Source organism: Patagioenas fasciata, chromosome 3 (assembly GCF_037038585.1).
Source record: "Patagioenas fasciata isolate bPatFas1 chromosome 3, bPatFas1.hap1, whole genome shotgun sequence".
Taxonomy (NCBI): Eukaryota; Metazoa; Chordata; class Aves; order Columbiformes; family Columbidae; genus Patagioenas; species Patagioenas fasciata.
Genome location: NC_092522.1, coordinates 119,138,810 through 119,154,692, shown reverse-complemented (window position 1 = coordinate 119,154,692; position 15,883 = coordinate 119,138,810). Strand labels below are relative to the sequence as shown.

Below are 15,883 nucleotides of genomic sequence, written 5' to 3'. Positions count from 1 at the left end.
AGCACAGCAGCTGCATCCTGGAAAATTAATACTCCAGCCCACGCCAAATGCCTGCAAAGCCTTTCGGAGCTTGCATAAAAACAAGCCTGGAAGCCCCGGCAGCCACCTGATCTCCCCACCACTATGGGGATTAACATGTGTCCCCCACCCCGGCTCAGCATGGGATGGAGCACCCCTTGGGATGCATCTGCCCCCGGCTGCAGAGCGCTCCAGCAGTGACTGTGGGGCTGGAGGCAGCACTGTCAACAGAAAGCAACCGCTTTTTGGCCCCAAAGCTAAAGGGGAGAACTCCCTCATCACCCCAAAATCTCCCTTTTCACCCCACCAATGGGCACCCTAAGCAGCCACTGCTCTGACCCAGGTGTCCCTGAGCAGAAGCAGGTGTTAAGTAAGTTAACACAGAATCATGTCAAGTAACAAACACCTAGTATTTATTAATAAATTAGTACACTGGAAGGCAATTTTTCAATTCATTCCCCTCTTCCCCCACTCCCACCCCTTCCCACAGGGTGGCACATGCCACCCTCATATCATGATTTCTTCAAATTGAGCATAGTACAGACTGTTCATTACGGGAGCATAATAGTTGCAAATATAATCAGACAGACTTCTTACGATGCAGCTTTTTTTCCCCCACCCCCACCCCCCTTTGTTTTTCCTTAATAAAAAGTGAAGTGTGATTTGAAGAGACTATTAAGACCAGGTAAAGGTCTTTGGAAAACCTATCGGCCACGTCTGTATAAAAAAAAAAAAATAAACAACCAAGAGACACGAGTGTAAAAGCAGAGCTTGGTTTAAGTCTTACAGCAGGAGGAGAGCAGGAGCACCAGCAGCCGCCTTCGCCTCCCCGTGTCCAGCTCCCTCCGGGGCCCCGCTGCTCCCGCACGCCGCAAGGCAAGATAATTCCTTACATTCGACTGAAGGCAAAGGACCTTTTCATCACCTCGAAGGTTGGTAGGGCTAACCCTTTTCTTTGTTGTTAAAGCGCTTTTGCTTTAGCTTATAGGAGCGCGATGCATTGTCCGGGTGAAAACCATACAATAAATAACCGTGCTAGTAAAATCTCAGCAATGGATATGAGCTATACAATAGTATGTTAAAAAAAAAATAGCTCAGGTGGGAAGCTTAGCTGCTTTAAGAGACGGTAACCAGCAACGATTTTCTTTTTGCGTGTTTTCGCCATTTACCGCTCCAAGGCGAAGGGAGGCGGTGGGAGACGGTCACTCCGAGCGATAGCTTTGACAGAAGAAGTGCGTTACAGAGCAATCCCCGATTTGATGTGTTAAATTACACCAGATTCGTGGTCTTTTAGTTCGTTAACTGCATTTTTTTTTTTTTAAAGTGCATCAACTGATCTGATTGGAATGAGAACAAGGAGCAGAGAGGCTCGGGGAAGGGGGCAGAGGGTGCAAAGACTTGGACTTAGCGATAGTTAAGGTGGAGGGGTGCAGCGCTGGTTAACTGCGCCCCCTCCAGAAACCAGGGACACCTCAACAAAAATACTGGCCATATATTCTACAACAAAACCTGCCTGCATATTGTCGGTCGTCTTAACGAGTGCCAAGCTAGCTCTAGCAGATATTTGGAGAGCGTGCGGTGACCCAGTGCCTACAGTAAGTCGGGAAGGTGGCTATAGACAGAGTCCAGGAGGGTCTGGCTGGCTTCCTGGCTCTTGACTCCGGCAATCTCAAATAGCCTGTCCAGCTTGTCTTCGGCCTGCGGGATCTCCTCTATCACGTGGAGCTCCTCGGGGTTGAGGATGTGCAGCATGTCATCAAAGATGGGCTGCAGGTCGCAAGGGTCCAAGCGCACCTGGCGCAGGACGGTGTCCTTCTTTTCTGTGGGAGGGAAGGAGAAGGTGGTCAAGAAACCCCTCCAGAAACCTCTGCTAACCAGGGCTTGTTCTCCTTGGAGACCTCAGTCCACACTCGGGTGCCATCTGAGGAGGGACACACCAACAGGAGAACTGAGGGAAAAGGTGGAAGGTGATGGGGAAGGGACGAGACAGGGAAGCCAGCGGTGCTGAGGCACCTAAATCCAGGATCCCACTAGAGCAAACACAGCATTTATAAACGCCGAATGGCCAATACTGAAAAGTGAAGAGGAAGAGGAGCCAAAAAAAGCTGAATTCTGCTCTTTTGTGTTGTTTTCATTGGCTCAGCTTCATTTCTGCACTCAAGTATAAATTCGGTAGGTTGACTGAGCTCAGTGTTTCACCATCTTTAGAAGTTAAAGAAGATTAAATGCAGCAAATTACAAGCAGTAAATTAAACCTCCTCAAAAAAGTGGGGGTGACTAATGGTGATTGACATGTCAAGCCACATGCTGCAGCAAGCAGGGCCAAGGGTGGAAAAAATTCAGTCTTGAAATGACGTTTTTCTGGTTTCACCTCATGCAATAACCCACAGGTCAACGCAACAGCCAAAATTCATAAGAAAATCCCCTCCAACATCCAGGGATGCTACAGCTTCACTGGCAGCACTTCAAAGACTTAAAAGCCTTTAAGGGTGTTTTCCCTTCTCAAATCTATATCACCTCTGCTAACAGGATGTTCTGGTGTGGAATCAGGATGTGATATACACATGCCAGAGAGCCAATCTTCCCAGTTATTTACTTAAATGATATAGAATCACAGATTCATTTAGGTTGGAAAAAACCTTCAAGATCATCAAGTCCAACCATTAATCTAACGCTGTCAAGTCCACCTCTAAACCACGGCCCTAAGAACCTCATCTACACATCTTTTAAACCCCTTCAGGGATGGTGACTCCACCACTTCCATGGGCAGCCTGTTCCAATGCCTGACAACCCCCTTCCATGAAGTATTTTTTCCTGATATCCAATCTAAACCTCCCCTGGTGCAATTTGAGGCCATTCCCTCTTGTCCTATCACTTGCTACTTGGGAGAAGAGACCAACCCCCTCCATGCCACAACCTCCTTCAGGTAGTTGCAGAGTGATAAGGTCTCCCCTCAGCCTCCTGTTCTCCAGGCTGAACTTCCCAGTTCCCTCAGCTGCTCCTCATCAGACTTGTGCTCCAGACCCCATACCAAGCTTGGCTGCCCTTCTCTGAAGGGCTTTCACAGCCCTTCTCTGTTGGGCTGAGCCACATGTGGCTCTACCACATGTGCTGACCACAGGGGACATGCCATGGCATCCCTTCCGTCTTCCTGCTTCCCACCCCCCAGAGCTGATTTTGGTACCTTTGGTAATAAAAGAGCCCGTCCGGCTGAGCGCGGAGGAGCCGCTGGAGGTCGAGTCGCACCGCAGGAGCGGCTCCGCTTCGTCGACGAAGAAGCATTTCTTCTCCGAAGGAGAGGGCTCCACGGTGAGGACGGCCGCCTCGGGGGGCTTGGGGCTGGGGCTGGGCGCGGGGCTGAGCGGGCTGGGGCTCACGGGCAGCGCCAGTCTGTCAACCTCCACCTTCGGGGGGAAGAAAGAGAGGGAAAATTAACTTGGAGGGATGCTATGCAGTGGGGTCACACTCAAAACCATCTGCATCATAGCTTTCAACACACCCCAGCCTGTCCTTGGCAAGTGGTCTACGAATCCAGGTGGACCTCTCCTCCTCCTCCCTGGGGACATGCTGACCCAGAATGAGCACTGGAGGTGACCTGGAGCAGACATAAGCACTGGGATTTGGCACCCTAGATCTCAACAGGCAGGAGGGGTAACATCACCTGCACTCTTGGTACGAGCAACCACAGCAGAGCATTTTAACCTGGTTTTCCTTCTCACTCTGTATTGGGTTTGTGTGGAAAGGTTGTGGTAGCAGCGAGGCTACATGGGTGGCTTCTATGAGAAGGTGCCAGAAGCATCTCTCACGTCCAACAGAGCAAATGGCAGACGGCACTGAGACAGACCCACTGCTGGCCAAAGTTGAGCCAGGGGTAGCACCTCTAGGATAACATAGTTAAGAAGAGGGGAAAATAAACAAAAAAGCCTCTGGGACATAGCAATTGCAGCCAGAGTCAGGAGTGAGAATATGTGAGAGAAACAACTCTGCAGACACCAAGGCCACTGAAGAAGGAGGGCAGGAGGTTGCTCCAGACACCAGAGCACCTGCAGCCCATAGTGAGACTGGCTGGCCCCCCTGCAGCCCATGGAGGTCCATAGTGGACCAGAGATCCAACTGCAGCCTGTGGAGGACCTCACACCAGGGCAGGTGGGTGCCCCAAAGGAGGCTGTGGCCCCGTGGAGAGCCCACACTGGAGCAGGATCCTGGCAGGGCCTGTGGCCCCATGGAGAGAAGAGTCTGGGCTAGAGCAGATTCGCTGGCAGGAGTGGTGACCCCATGGGGACCCACACTGGAGCAGTTCATGAAGAACTGCAGCCCATGGGAAGGACCCACATTGGAGAAGCTCATGAAGAACTGTCTCCCGTGGGAGGGAGTGCACAAGAGAGGCTGGAGCAGGGGAAGAGCATGAGAAGCTCTCCCCCTGAAGAAGGATGAGCAGCAGAGAGAACTGACCACAACCCCCATTCCCCATCCCCCTGTGCCACTGAGGGGAAGGAGGTAGAGAACTCGGGAGTGAAGTTAACCTTGGGAAGAAGGGAGGGAGGTGATTTTAAGATTTGGTTTTACTTCTCATTATCCTACTGTGATTTGATTGGGCAGCATCCCCACATCCCAGCCTGGCAGCTTGGGCACCTTTGCAGGTCACCAGGTCCTCCCCAGACAGGTTGCTCAGAGGACCTTTTAATACAGGGGTGTCAAACTCACATTCACCAAGGGCCACATCAGCCTCGTGGATGCCTTCAAAAGCTGAATGTAATTTTAGGACTGTATAAATATAGGAGTAGTTACATTTATGTCGTCCTAAAATTACATTCAGCCCTTTGAAGGCAACCACGAGGCTGATGTGGCCCCTGGTGAACGTGAGTTTGACACTCCCAATACAATATTTAACTTCTTCCCAAACCCTGCATCCCTGCTCGACCTGTCAAAGCAGATTTGTAAGCCCTTATCCACGTGGAACCCACTCTCTCAACCCTCTTCACAACGCTGTTTTCTCCTCCCACAGAAGAAAGACCCGGCAATTCCTGCTCACACGCTTTTGCCTGCTACCCAGGGATTAAAATGCAAAACTCAGATTAAAGGCTGCAGGACAGGGAGCCACTGAGCCACCTCTGCACTGGCATGGATGTGCCTGCGCATTCCTCATCCATGTCGAGGAATTTGCCACCCACAAATCACATGTCTGCTGAGAAGCCCATTAGTTCATATTAAATTAACACTGAAGCCTGTTCGTGGCAGAATAAAAGGGTTTCTTTTCCCCCCGCTCCCCATTGAAAATAAACAGGGAAGGATTTGTTCTAGCTCAGCATGTTATGCAACAGGCATGTTAAAAATAAAAGTCAGCTTTAATTTTTAATTAAAAGAATCTGCCTTCTCTGAAAGTCCCTTTCCAATACAGCTCATCAACGAGAATGAGCCTATTGCCATTAATGGGGGAAAAGCAAGGGAAGCACCAGAACAGTGTCTGGCCGCTTTCCAAATTGCAACTCACCCTGATTTCCCCTTTAAAAATAACAAACAGTCTTTCGGGGTTTGTTTTTCCTCGTGCAATTTGTCTATTAAATATCCAATCACAAACCTAACTCCTGATTTCCAAAAAGGGACCCAATAACTGAGGATCAATGACTGGGAGGGGCAGGGAACATCCAGCTGCCCCGGTTCTGCCTTCCCAGCAGAGAGGAAAAACCCTTCCCAGAAGCGTGCAAGTCATTTGGAGTTTAATTAAACAGCTGCTAAAGCTGTTTAAGGGAAAAAGAGAAGACAATAACCCGAGGTTATTTGACTGTAGGCGTCCTGGGAGCCCTAAGCTTCCCAAATAGCTCAATGGTTGCAAGGCTTACGAGACAAAGTCAACAGGATGCTCGGATTTGTGTTAATATTTAAACTGTGGGAAGAAAGCGAGTGGGAATGAAGGTTTTAAAAGGCCGAGGAAAAGCAAAAGGTTGCTGCGAGGTGAAGCCTGTGGAATAGGTGTAAAAATACACTATTCATAGCCTGTGACTCATCTGCTTGAAACCACCTTGGCCGTTCCTATTTTTGAGAACGGTGGTGCCCAGGCGAAACCAAGCTCTGGCTGGAAAAAAAAATAAATATAATAATAAAAAAAGCCCAAGCAAAACAAAGCACTCTGCAGCCCTTTTGCCTTCCCAGAGCCGCCGCATTTCTCACCTTCGCGTCGTCCTTGCAGGGGTCCTGCGCTTGCCACTGCGGCTGCATCTGCACCTGCACAGACAGACACACAGCAGACTGTCAGACACACGGTCCACCCAAAGGTGCCACGGTGGCTTTGACACATCAGCAACCTCCTGCAACCGGTTAGTTGTACCAGGGCACCCCACCAATTTAATTCTGAGTGCTGCAGCAAGAGGTTTACAGTGCCAAAGAAAAATATTGCTAAAAGCTCCTGTGTACTCAGAGCCCTTTGGGATGTGGTTCGAGTACCAACATCCTTTTGGATCCTAATGCATCTGAGAGGATGCTTGAGGTAGCTCAGGGTGTCTGAAGCTTCTTTCTAAAAGAAAGAAAAGGTGACAGGAAGGGATGAGTGCAGAACCTGACACAGACTTGGGACTTTGTTTTCTTTTCACAGCTGCTCCCAACAGCTCTGTCTGAACTGGCTGGTCCCACTTTCTGCCTATGTTTTACTGTACAGCAATAAAAGCTCAACTTGGACAAACACACAGGGCAGCTGCTGTGCTAATGTAAGGAAGGAGAAGCCACAGGCATTAAAAACACCTCTCCCTTGGGTGATGCTTCCCTGAAATTCCTGCTGCAGCACCCAGGCGGTGAGAAAAGCCAGTGGTGGGTCTGCTGCTGCATCAGCTCAGCTTTGTGCAGCCATGTTTGGGTTGGGTTTTCTCGCCCCAACACAAACAAGACTCAAAACTATTGCTGGTTTAAAATTAAATATAAATACAAAACGCGGAAAATTTGTCAGGGAGCTGGGTTTAGAGGAGCAACCTCCGCAGAGGCCGGCTCCACACCCTCTTGGGACTGGGGATAAATTTAGCACCAAGGCCACTGTTTCCCAGATTCCCTGCCAAAAAGATGACACCCAGCTGACACCAGCCTGATTCCCAGGTTTGGTGTGTCTCTGTGGGGGATGCGGTGGGGGAAACACTGGAAAATGAGGCAGGGTGGGCTGGATGATGCCGTGGATGCAGGTGGTGTTGAGGGGGGATGCTCTTGCTATGGTGCCCCACGTACAGGGAGGATCTACCTGGATGAGCAGCTTCATGGCACACATGGCAGTTGGAGATCCACCCTCAATGCAGACCAGACCTCGGAAGACAAAACACCACTGGCCAGGCCACAAGGTCTCACTGAGGTGGCAGATGCTGCAGAGCAGAAGGCAACCCCTTTGGCCAAGTTGAGATGAGCGTGAGGGTGCTCAGCACTCTGTGGTAGGAAAGCCCAAATGTCTTTCCCATGTCCTTCACTTAATCACAGAATGTCCTGCATTGGAAGGACCCACAAGGATCATGGAGTCCAACTCCCGTCCCTGCACAGGACAATCCCACAGTTCACACCGTGTGTCTGAGGACGTTGTCCAGTCTCTTCTTGAACACTGTCAGGCTTGGGGCCGTGACACCTCCCTGGGGAGCCTGTTCCAGTGTCCAGCACCCTCTGGGTGAAGAACCTTTTCCTCATGTCCAACCTGAACCTCCCCTGGCACATCTTCCTGCCATTCCCTTGGGTCCTGTCACTGGTCACCAGAGAGAAGAGCTCAGCCCTGCCCCTCCTCCTCCCCTTGTGAGGAAGCTGTGGCTGCCATGAGCTCTCCCCTCAGTCTCCTCTTCTCCAGGCCAGGTTTTATAAGACTGCTTGACACCATCTCTGTGGTAGAGCTGGTGTTCCTCAACATGAGGTAGCCCTGGAGAAGAGCTACTCAAGTCAAGCCTCACTCAGGACAGACAAAGTCAGGACTGGAGAGGGTATAGACACCAAGACCAAACCACAGCAATCCACAGAGGAAGCAGCTCTTCCCCACCAGCCCCAGCCATTTGTGAGCCAAGTGCTTCTCCAAGCAGGAGAAGATATGTTCATGAGAGCTCCTGGTGACTTCTCCTGCTTATGAATTTGGACATCCACTTTTTTCAACTCAAATCATGATGAAGAGTTGACGAAGCCATGATGAAGAGCTTTTAAACTTAACTCCACGTTAGTCAGTACCAACTTCAGCATCTTCTCACCCCATCATCTTCTAGTTTCACCCTATGCTCCCAAGTCCAACATACATCAAACACACAGAGCAAAGGAGATGTGGCTACCACAACACGGAAACCTCATTAATAACCACTTCTACTACAAAGTTTACATTTTTGTGTTTATGTTATTTATATTACTTTATAAATCAATAATTCTTTGTTTATTGCACATTGTCCAGGCTGGTTCAAACCCAGCCTTGGGTTTGACAAAAAACAACTTGTGGTTTAGAACAAACCTATTTGAAAACAGCAATGCTCACTCCAGCAAAACCCAACCAGCCATAGCCCTGCCCTGAGGCTTCAACCACTTGATCCTACAGCTTTGTGCCTCAAATAAAACCTGTTTCAAGTCCAGAAGGGAAAACTGAATACAATTTTGGTTTTGTACATGGCTCCCTGGGCATCTCCCAGCCATCGGACCTCTGCCAACCCCCCAACTGGGAAATGCAGTCAACAGCTTCACCCTCACTCTACCATTGACGCCTGATGTTAACGCAGTGCAAAACTAATTGCTAATAATTGGGTCCAACCCAGTTCTGCTTTGCCAAAAGAAGAGACGAAGAGGATGAGCAGAAGCTGTTTGGGCCTGAATTTGGGGAATGCTGCTCCAGCTTCTTGCCCCTTCTCTCCCACCCCCCAGGGTTTTGACCTGCAAAAGAGGAAGAACAGGAGCCAAAGGCACTGCCACGGCCTGGACACGAGGCTGCTTTCACATCCTCTTCTTCTCCAGCACCCCCTAAAAACCCCAGGGCTTAACCTCAACACCAGACCCAGCCCTGACATATCTGCTGATTCACGGGATTATCTGTGATGTGCAATTAGCCATGGACCTAAACCTTGTCGGGCTCAGGGCTGCAGCTCCCCCACCTCCATTTTTCAACATGTCCCTTATTATTAGATTATTTTTTAAGCTTTGCTGAGGCTGCGCTGCTGAACACCCAGAGCAAGGCTGTTTGCTTCCCCTCCATCCATTCCCTGAAATACTGCAGCCAAGCCCAGATGAGCCATAAACAAAAAAGATATCAGCTTCAAGCATTGCTCACGGTAGGACATTCATGGTAGCAAACACGGCCAGCTGTCCCAGCAACACCCCCGGCAAGCACAGACACCCCTGGCTATCTGCAAAATGCTGTTACACACCCCCAAAAAATCCAGTTACCCAGCGCCTGCGTTATACTGAACTTTTCCACTTTTAACCCCAAAATGGAAAATTACAATTTATTGCGATAGCAGTGGAAAACCTCTCCCCTTCCCCCTTCTACCCTCTAATTTTGCTGTTGTCAGCATCATTAATTTGGGGTGTGCCTGTGCTCACTAAACATTGCCCGGGCTTGTGTGCCAGTTCCTGGCGAGCCTGCAAGGGGAGAGATTTTGCAAACCTTGAGCCTGACAAGTGTATGTGGTTGGGGCAGCCTTTAGCAGGAGCCTACAAGTTAAATGCACCCCAAAAAACCTTCCCACAGCTGCTGTGCTCACCATATTTTCTGGATCAGCTGCAAAAAAACCAAACCAAACCAAAACAACACCAGAAAAAACCTAGCAAAGTGATTCACAGGGCTAATCTCGTTTTAACCTAAATTCATTCAGCCCAACGCAAAACCAGTATAATCTTCCCCAGCTAAAAAAGGTAGCGAGACTTGAGCAGAGTCCTTCCCCACCCAATAGAAAATGCTCCTGCCATGTACAGAAACGCTCCAGGGACTCTCATTAATTCCCTTATTCCTATCGGGGGATGTAAATATTTGAATTTCAGAGCCCGAAAGGCTGCTGAGGGAATAGGGCATCACAGGAGGGAGCAGCTTTGCCTCTGCAGGTTTCACAGGCTGAAGCCAGATGTCAGATAAAGGATTTGGGATGAGGATGTGATAGCAGTGGGATGGGATGGTGAAGGGAGGTTGGCTGGGTTTAGGGTACCAATCTGCTGTCCAAGAGATATGTCATCCAGTAACACAATTTTTACCTATGAGTTGCGGGTGTTGGTACTTTCTCAGTATACAGGGCCATAGGGAGAGGATGGGGAAGCGACCATTTGCACACAAGGATGCCAAGTAAGGGCCAAAGGCATCACAGAGGGCGCAACTACCCACACATCCTTCCCAGGCTCATCTGAGACACATGGCACACATGGGATGCTTGCTGCTGGGCTGGGTCACCCCAAGGGCTTCACCCTGCTAGCTGCCAGGAGGATGCATTCATGTGCATTGCTTATGAGAGTCCTCACTCCCTTCACAGAATCATAGAACAGTTTGGCTTGGAAGGGACCTTCAAAGCTCATCCAGTCCAACCCCTGCCATGAGCAGGGACATCTTCACCCAGATCAGGTTGCTCAGAGCCCTGTCCAGCCTGGCCTGGGATGTCTCCAGGGATGGGGCATCCACCACCTCCCTGGGCAACCTGGGACAGGCTCTCACCATCCTCACTATACAAATTTCTTCCACATGTCTAACCTGAATCTCCTGTTTTCTAGTTTAAAACCATCACCCCTTGTCCTATCCTAACAGGCCCTGCTAAGAAGTCTGTTCCTGCCTTTCTTATTGGTCCTTTTAAGTACTGAAAGGCCATAATAAGGTCTCCCCAGAGCCTTCCCCAGGTAGAACAACCCCAACTCTCTCAGCCTCTCCTCATAGAAGAGGTGTTCCATTCACAAAACAAAAAAGCTCTATTTTCTGTTGCTATTATATCTCTTTTTTTTTCCCCAAGCCAGCTTCTGCAGGGCTGCTTGCTAGAGAGGTGCAGCCCAGCATCCCCACCTGCCACCAACGGGGCAACCTGCTCCTTCCACCAAACCAGTTTGGTGCAGAGAGAAAATGCCTCGATTTGTCTGCGTTTTGGACAGAACAATTACCAAGAGTCAAAACTGAATTAGCTCTAATTAAAGGCTTTCCAATCAGCAGATTTGGCCCCCGTTGCCCAAACCACTTCTCGCAGCTTTCTACATCCCTCCCACGGCCACTCCATCACTGCCTGCACCTGCAGAGTGGGAGCCGATCCAGTGAGAAGAGGCAGACAGGTTACAGCAGGTAAAAGCTGGCAGAAACGCAGCGTGCTGCCGTGCTGAATGTGCACCCTGGGGTGATTTTGAGTTTTGACATCTCACGTGTCGCTTCAGTGCAGCAACTGGTCCAGGACCTTCAGGGCAGAAGAACACCCAACACCTAAGGCTGATCATGAGGGATACTCACGCAAAAAAATCTGATCAGATGCATGGGGGAGGAGGATATGCCAGCTCAGGTAAATTTGTTAAGAAAAAACAACATATCCTTTGCTGAAATGAGCCCTGTTTCTCACATGAACCCACCTGAGTCACCTGCTCAAAAGATCAGCAACCCAATTTTATCAGTTTCTAGACAAGTGAAAGCTGTATGGGACCATCACCTTTACTAGCACTTGCAGAAGACCACCAAACTATCAGAGCCAAAAACCCAAAAGCACAGTGACAGCTAAGGCAGCGGTGGCCAAAGCAAACATGACTGAGGAACCTTCCAATTATTCACAGTCAGCTGAGACCCTGCTGCAGGATATGCTGCAGCAATTTATTTATTCATTCTCTCTAAATATGGGACAGCTTGTTTTAAGGCCAGAGCTGCCACAGAAGGGCAAAAACTCTAGAAGACAGTACACAGGGACTCCCCCATGCCACCCATCCCCTGCTTGGAGGAAACAATTCATTGCTCCACAACACCAATGTTTAGTGCTCAAGGATGCTTGGCCTTTCTCACAGAATCCTGGGCACTTAGTTTTAGCATTTAAGAGGAAGCTGAAAGGTGGTGGTTTTTTCCTCCCTGTCCCCAACACAAGGGCTCAAGTACCAGGTCCTCGTGACGACCTTCAGAGACACATGGAAACTACAACATGTGGGACTACCGACCTTGTCAAAACTTTGACAAAGTTTTGAGGAAAATTTGGCAAAGCTTTGCTCAAAAGTAACATAAGACTTAAATGTAAGCCCCTGAGAAGTTCTGAGGGGCAGGGGGGAAGAAATTTTAAAATGAGGGTGGTGAAACACTGGCCCAGGTTGCCCAGGGAGGTGATGGATGCCCCAATCCCTGGAGACATCCCAGGCCAGGTTGGACAGGGCTCTGAGCAACCTGATCTGGGTGAAGATGTCCCTGCTCATGGCAAGGGTTGGACTGGATGAGCTTCGAAGGTCCCTTCCAAACCAAACTATCCTCTGATTCTATGGAGCCCAGCTACTTGGCTTTTAGGCAGGCTTGATCCCACACACCCCCATCCTCACCATGGCCAGACAAGACGTGCACCACATCAGACAAGAGCACCCAAAGCCCAGCCCATCGTTACCGGCGTGGTGTCCTCCATCAGGCCTCGGATCTTCTCCACCACGTCGTTGCGGCGGTGCTGGCGGAGGGCGCTGATGAGCTGGGCCAGGCTGGCCTCGGGCCCGCGGATGGTCCAGTGCTGCAAGGCGGCGTAGGCGCGCTCGTGGTCGGCCGCGTAGCCATTGGAGAAAGCCGCCACCTCCCGCTCGCTGGCGTTGCAGAGGAACTGGTAGATGTCCTTCCACTGGCTCCCCACCTGGGCTGCCACCAGCTTCAGGATGTCGATGCCTGTGGGGCAGAATTGCTACAGGTGAGGGGTGGGGGTCTGCAGCCTCTCAGCATTGCAATTCTAAGCTTTAGCAAAGCTTTTCCCACCCCCAAATAGCCAGGTTCTTCTTCTCTTTAGGTGGTGTTTGTTTGGAGATTTTTGGGGTATCTTGTCAATGTTTATAAATTTCTCAAGGGTCAAGATAACAGACTCCTTTCAGTGGTGCCCAGAAATAGGATGAGGGGCCCTGGGCACAGGATGAAGCACAGGAGGTTCCATGTAAACAGGAGGAGAAACTTCTTTCCTTTGAGGTGCCAGAGCCCTGGAACAGGCTGCCCAGAGAGGTTGTGGAGTCTCCTTCTCTGGAGACATTCAAACCCACCTGGACACATTCCTGTGTGATCTGCTCTGGTGAACCTGCTTTAGCAGGTGGGTTGGACTGGATGATCCCCAGAGGCCCCTTCCAACCCCAGCCATTTGTGAAAGACCTTTTATGGAGCTCTGCAGACAAGTAGCACACGTAACGTGCTCAACACCTCCTATGCAAGTAAGGGGTGACAGACCCATGGGTTGCTCCAATTGAGGCACACCCACCCTAAAATAAAGCATGTTAATTTAACTGTAAAAAAACCCTGGTACTTGGCCACCACACGGCTGCAGGAGCAGGGAAGATGACAACACAGTCGCCTCTACATCTGCATAGCAGTCACCACTTTGGATTAAGAGGTGAGTCACCAAAGCATCTCTATAAAGATGAACATTTCCATAGCAGAGCACCTACAGCAGTTATGATCATATGTAGAGCCACTTCCAGCCTAGACTCGTGGGATGACTCAGTTACAGGACAGGAGACCCTACTCCAAGCAAGTGTTGAGTGAATGGAAAATCTGCTATGCGATCTGAAAAGCAAAAATGCAGAGCCTCCCCCAGAAAAGCCCTCGAGACACATTGGTTCAAGATGGGGAGAGTTTCCTTCCTTTAGCTTTGGTAACCTTGCAAACAGCACCTCATGCTTGTACCTCCTCACAGGTCAGGAGTCAAACCTTCAAATAAAGCCATAGCAGCTAATTAACCCTGTTTAATCAAGCTGAGCAACACCTTGTTTCAAACTACCACATGAAGGCTTGGTGTAGGTGACCTGCAATGAGAAACTCACTTTTTCCAGAGGTAACCACACCTAGGGTTTCCTCATGGACCAACACACGTCTGTCACTACAGAGACTGTCTCTCTGTCCCTCTGCAGGCACGACAGTGGTGACAGCAAAACCAGCTGCTTACGGAGGATTATCAAAGTCAGAGTCTTCCCTGCTGGCCTAAAATGTCACAATTTCTAACACAATTTAGATCAAACCTCCCAACTGCACCTTCATGTCACAGCCCGGATATAGCCATACAGATAGACACAATAGGTATATATATAAAAATATATAAGCTATACAGCCTGACATAGGAATATTGATATCTCTTTTTACAGATATATTTAAACTACACAGCCTGATATAGAAATTTTAATGTGTGTATATATGTATATACATACACACTTTTATCTCTCTCTCTATATAATATAGATATTTTATAACTGTGTGTATATACGCTTATATACACTCACACATATTAAAAAAACCTATGCAGACTGATACAGATTTTTTTACTCGAACATTTCTGACTAATAAAACAAGCTTATCAAGACCTGCTATACATAGACTTTAGTTATCGCTTCTGAGCCAGATAATGTAGCCATGACCCCACAGCTCCCAGAGCATCCGCAGCCGGTGTTTGACCAGCTCTACAGCCAAAATGCTGAAATACAACCCGCATTTTGCATACCCCTACCCTCCTCCCACCGTAACCACCAAACCTCCCTCTTCCCAGCTGATTTACAGCAATGTAAATCTCTAATCACGGATATAGGAGGGCCAGGGTTTCTCCTGGCATAAAAGCTCAGTCCAGCGTGCAGCAGCCTCCCAAAAAACAAACTAAGCACAAGACTTGGTTTTAGTTACAGAGAGACTCAGAAGAGGAATTTGAAAAGAAAAAAGGCCTTTTTCATTATTCAAAATAAGCCCAAGACAAAGATGATGTTCCCTAGCATTTAGGAACAAGAAAAGGCTGCGAATACGCTATTGAGATTTATGATGGGGCTAATTATCTGAGGCACATAAATACATACTATCATCCATCATGCTTCAACATGCTAGCAGGAATTAAGCCTGGCCTTGTTAACTCCTCCCGTTTCTCAAATTCCTCTCCCTTGACATCCTTACGCTGGGGCTGGCTGTCAGTCCTGTGCAGGAAGGACAGACAGCCCAGGTCACGCTGGCACCTTTGGGTATCACACCCCTCTGTCGGTAAGAAGCCCAAAAGCCAACTCAGGTTTGAAGTCATAGCCTTTAAACCAGAAAATTCAACCAGTTTTGGCAGCAAAATCAGCAAATCACTGGGTTTACGCAGCCAATGCTTAATTTTATAATTTTATCACTTGACCCAGGAAAAAAATATGAATCCCTGACTTTGAGGGTACGAATAGCTCTGCAAGGTTTGTGCACCAAGGTAACAACTGCAGTGCAAACAGGGATGAGCAGGTCTGCTGCTGCCTGTTATATATCGATATGGATATATTAATATATATAGATATAATGATATAGATAAATCTCAGTGCATTAGTTGTCATCCCAGTGTGTAAGTCATTATGTCAGAACTTTTTCTACCCTCATATTCAGGGATTATTTTTTTTTCCTGGGTTGAGTGATATATAGATAATGCTGCCCATTTACATCTATCTATATATATATATATAGATCACAGATCTGGAATATTGTGTCCAGTTCTGGGTCCCTCAGTTCCAGAAGGACAGGGAACTGCTGGAGAGAGTCCAGCGCAGGGCAACAAAGATGATGAAGGGAGTGGAGCATCTCCTGTGTGAGGAAAGGCTGAGGGAGTTGGGGCTCTTGAGCTTGGAGGAGACTGAGGGGTGACCTCATTCGTGTTTACAGATATATAAAGGGTGAATGTCACGAGGATGGAGCCAGGCTCTTCTCGGTGACAACCAATGATAGGACAAGGGTTAATGGGTTCAAACTGGAACACAAAAGGTTCCACTTAAATTTGAGAAG

At 48.9% G+C, this 15,883-nt stretch overlaps 1 protein-coding gene across 1 annotated transcript in view; it reads right to left on the bottom strand.

Annotated features, from left to right (window-relative positions):
• Window positions 1–409: 409 nt before the first annotated feature.
• TNFRSF21 (TNF receptor superfamily member 21) overlaps window positions 410–15,883 on the bottom strand; it is a 36,803-nt gene continuing 21,329 nt past the window's right edge. Inside the window, exons 4-7 of the mRNA XM_065835181.2 lie at window positions 12,525–12,790; window positions 6,187–6,240; window positions 3,203–3,422; window positions 410–1,838 (exon numbers count right to left, since the gene is read on the bottom strand). Of these exons, the coding sequence (XP_065691253.1) occupies window positions 1,609–1,838; window positions 3,203–3,422; window positions 6,187–6,240; window positions 12,525–12,790 (770 nt within the window). The 3' untranslated portion in view covers window positions 410–1,608. The remainder of the gene's footprint in view (window positions 1,839–3,202; window positions 3,423–6,186; window positions 6,241–12,524; window positions 12,791–15,883) is intronic.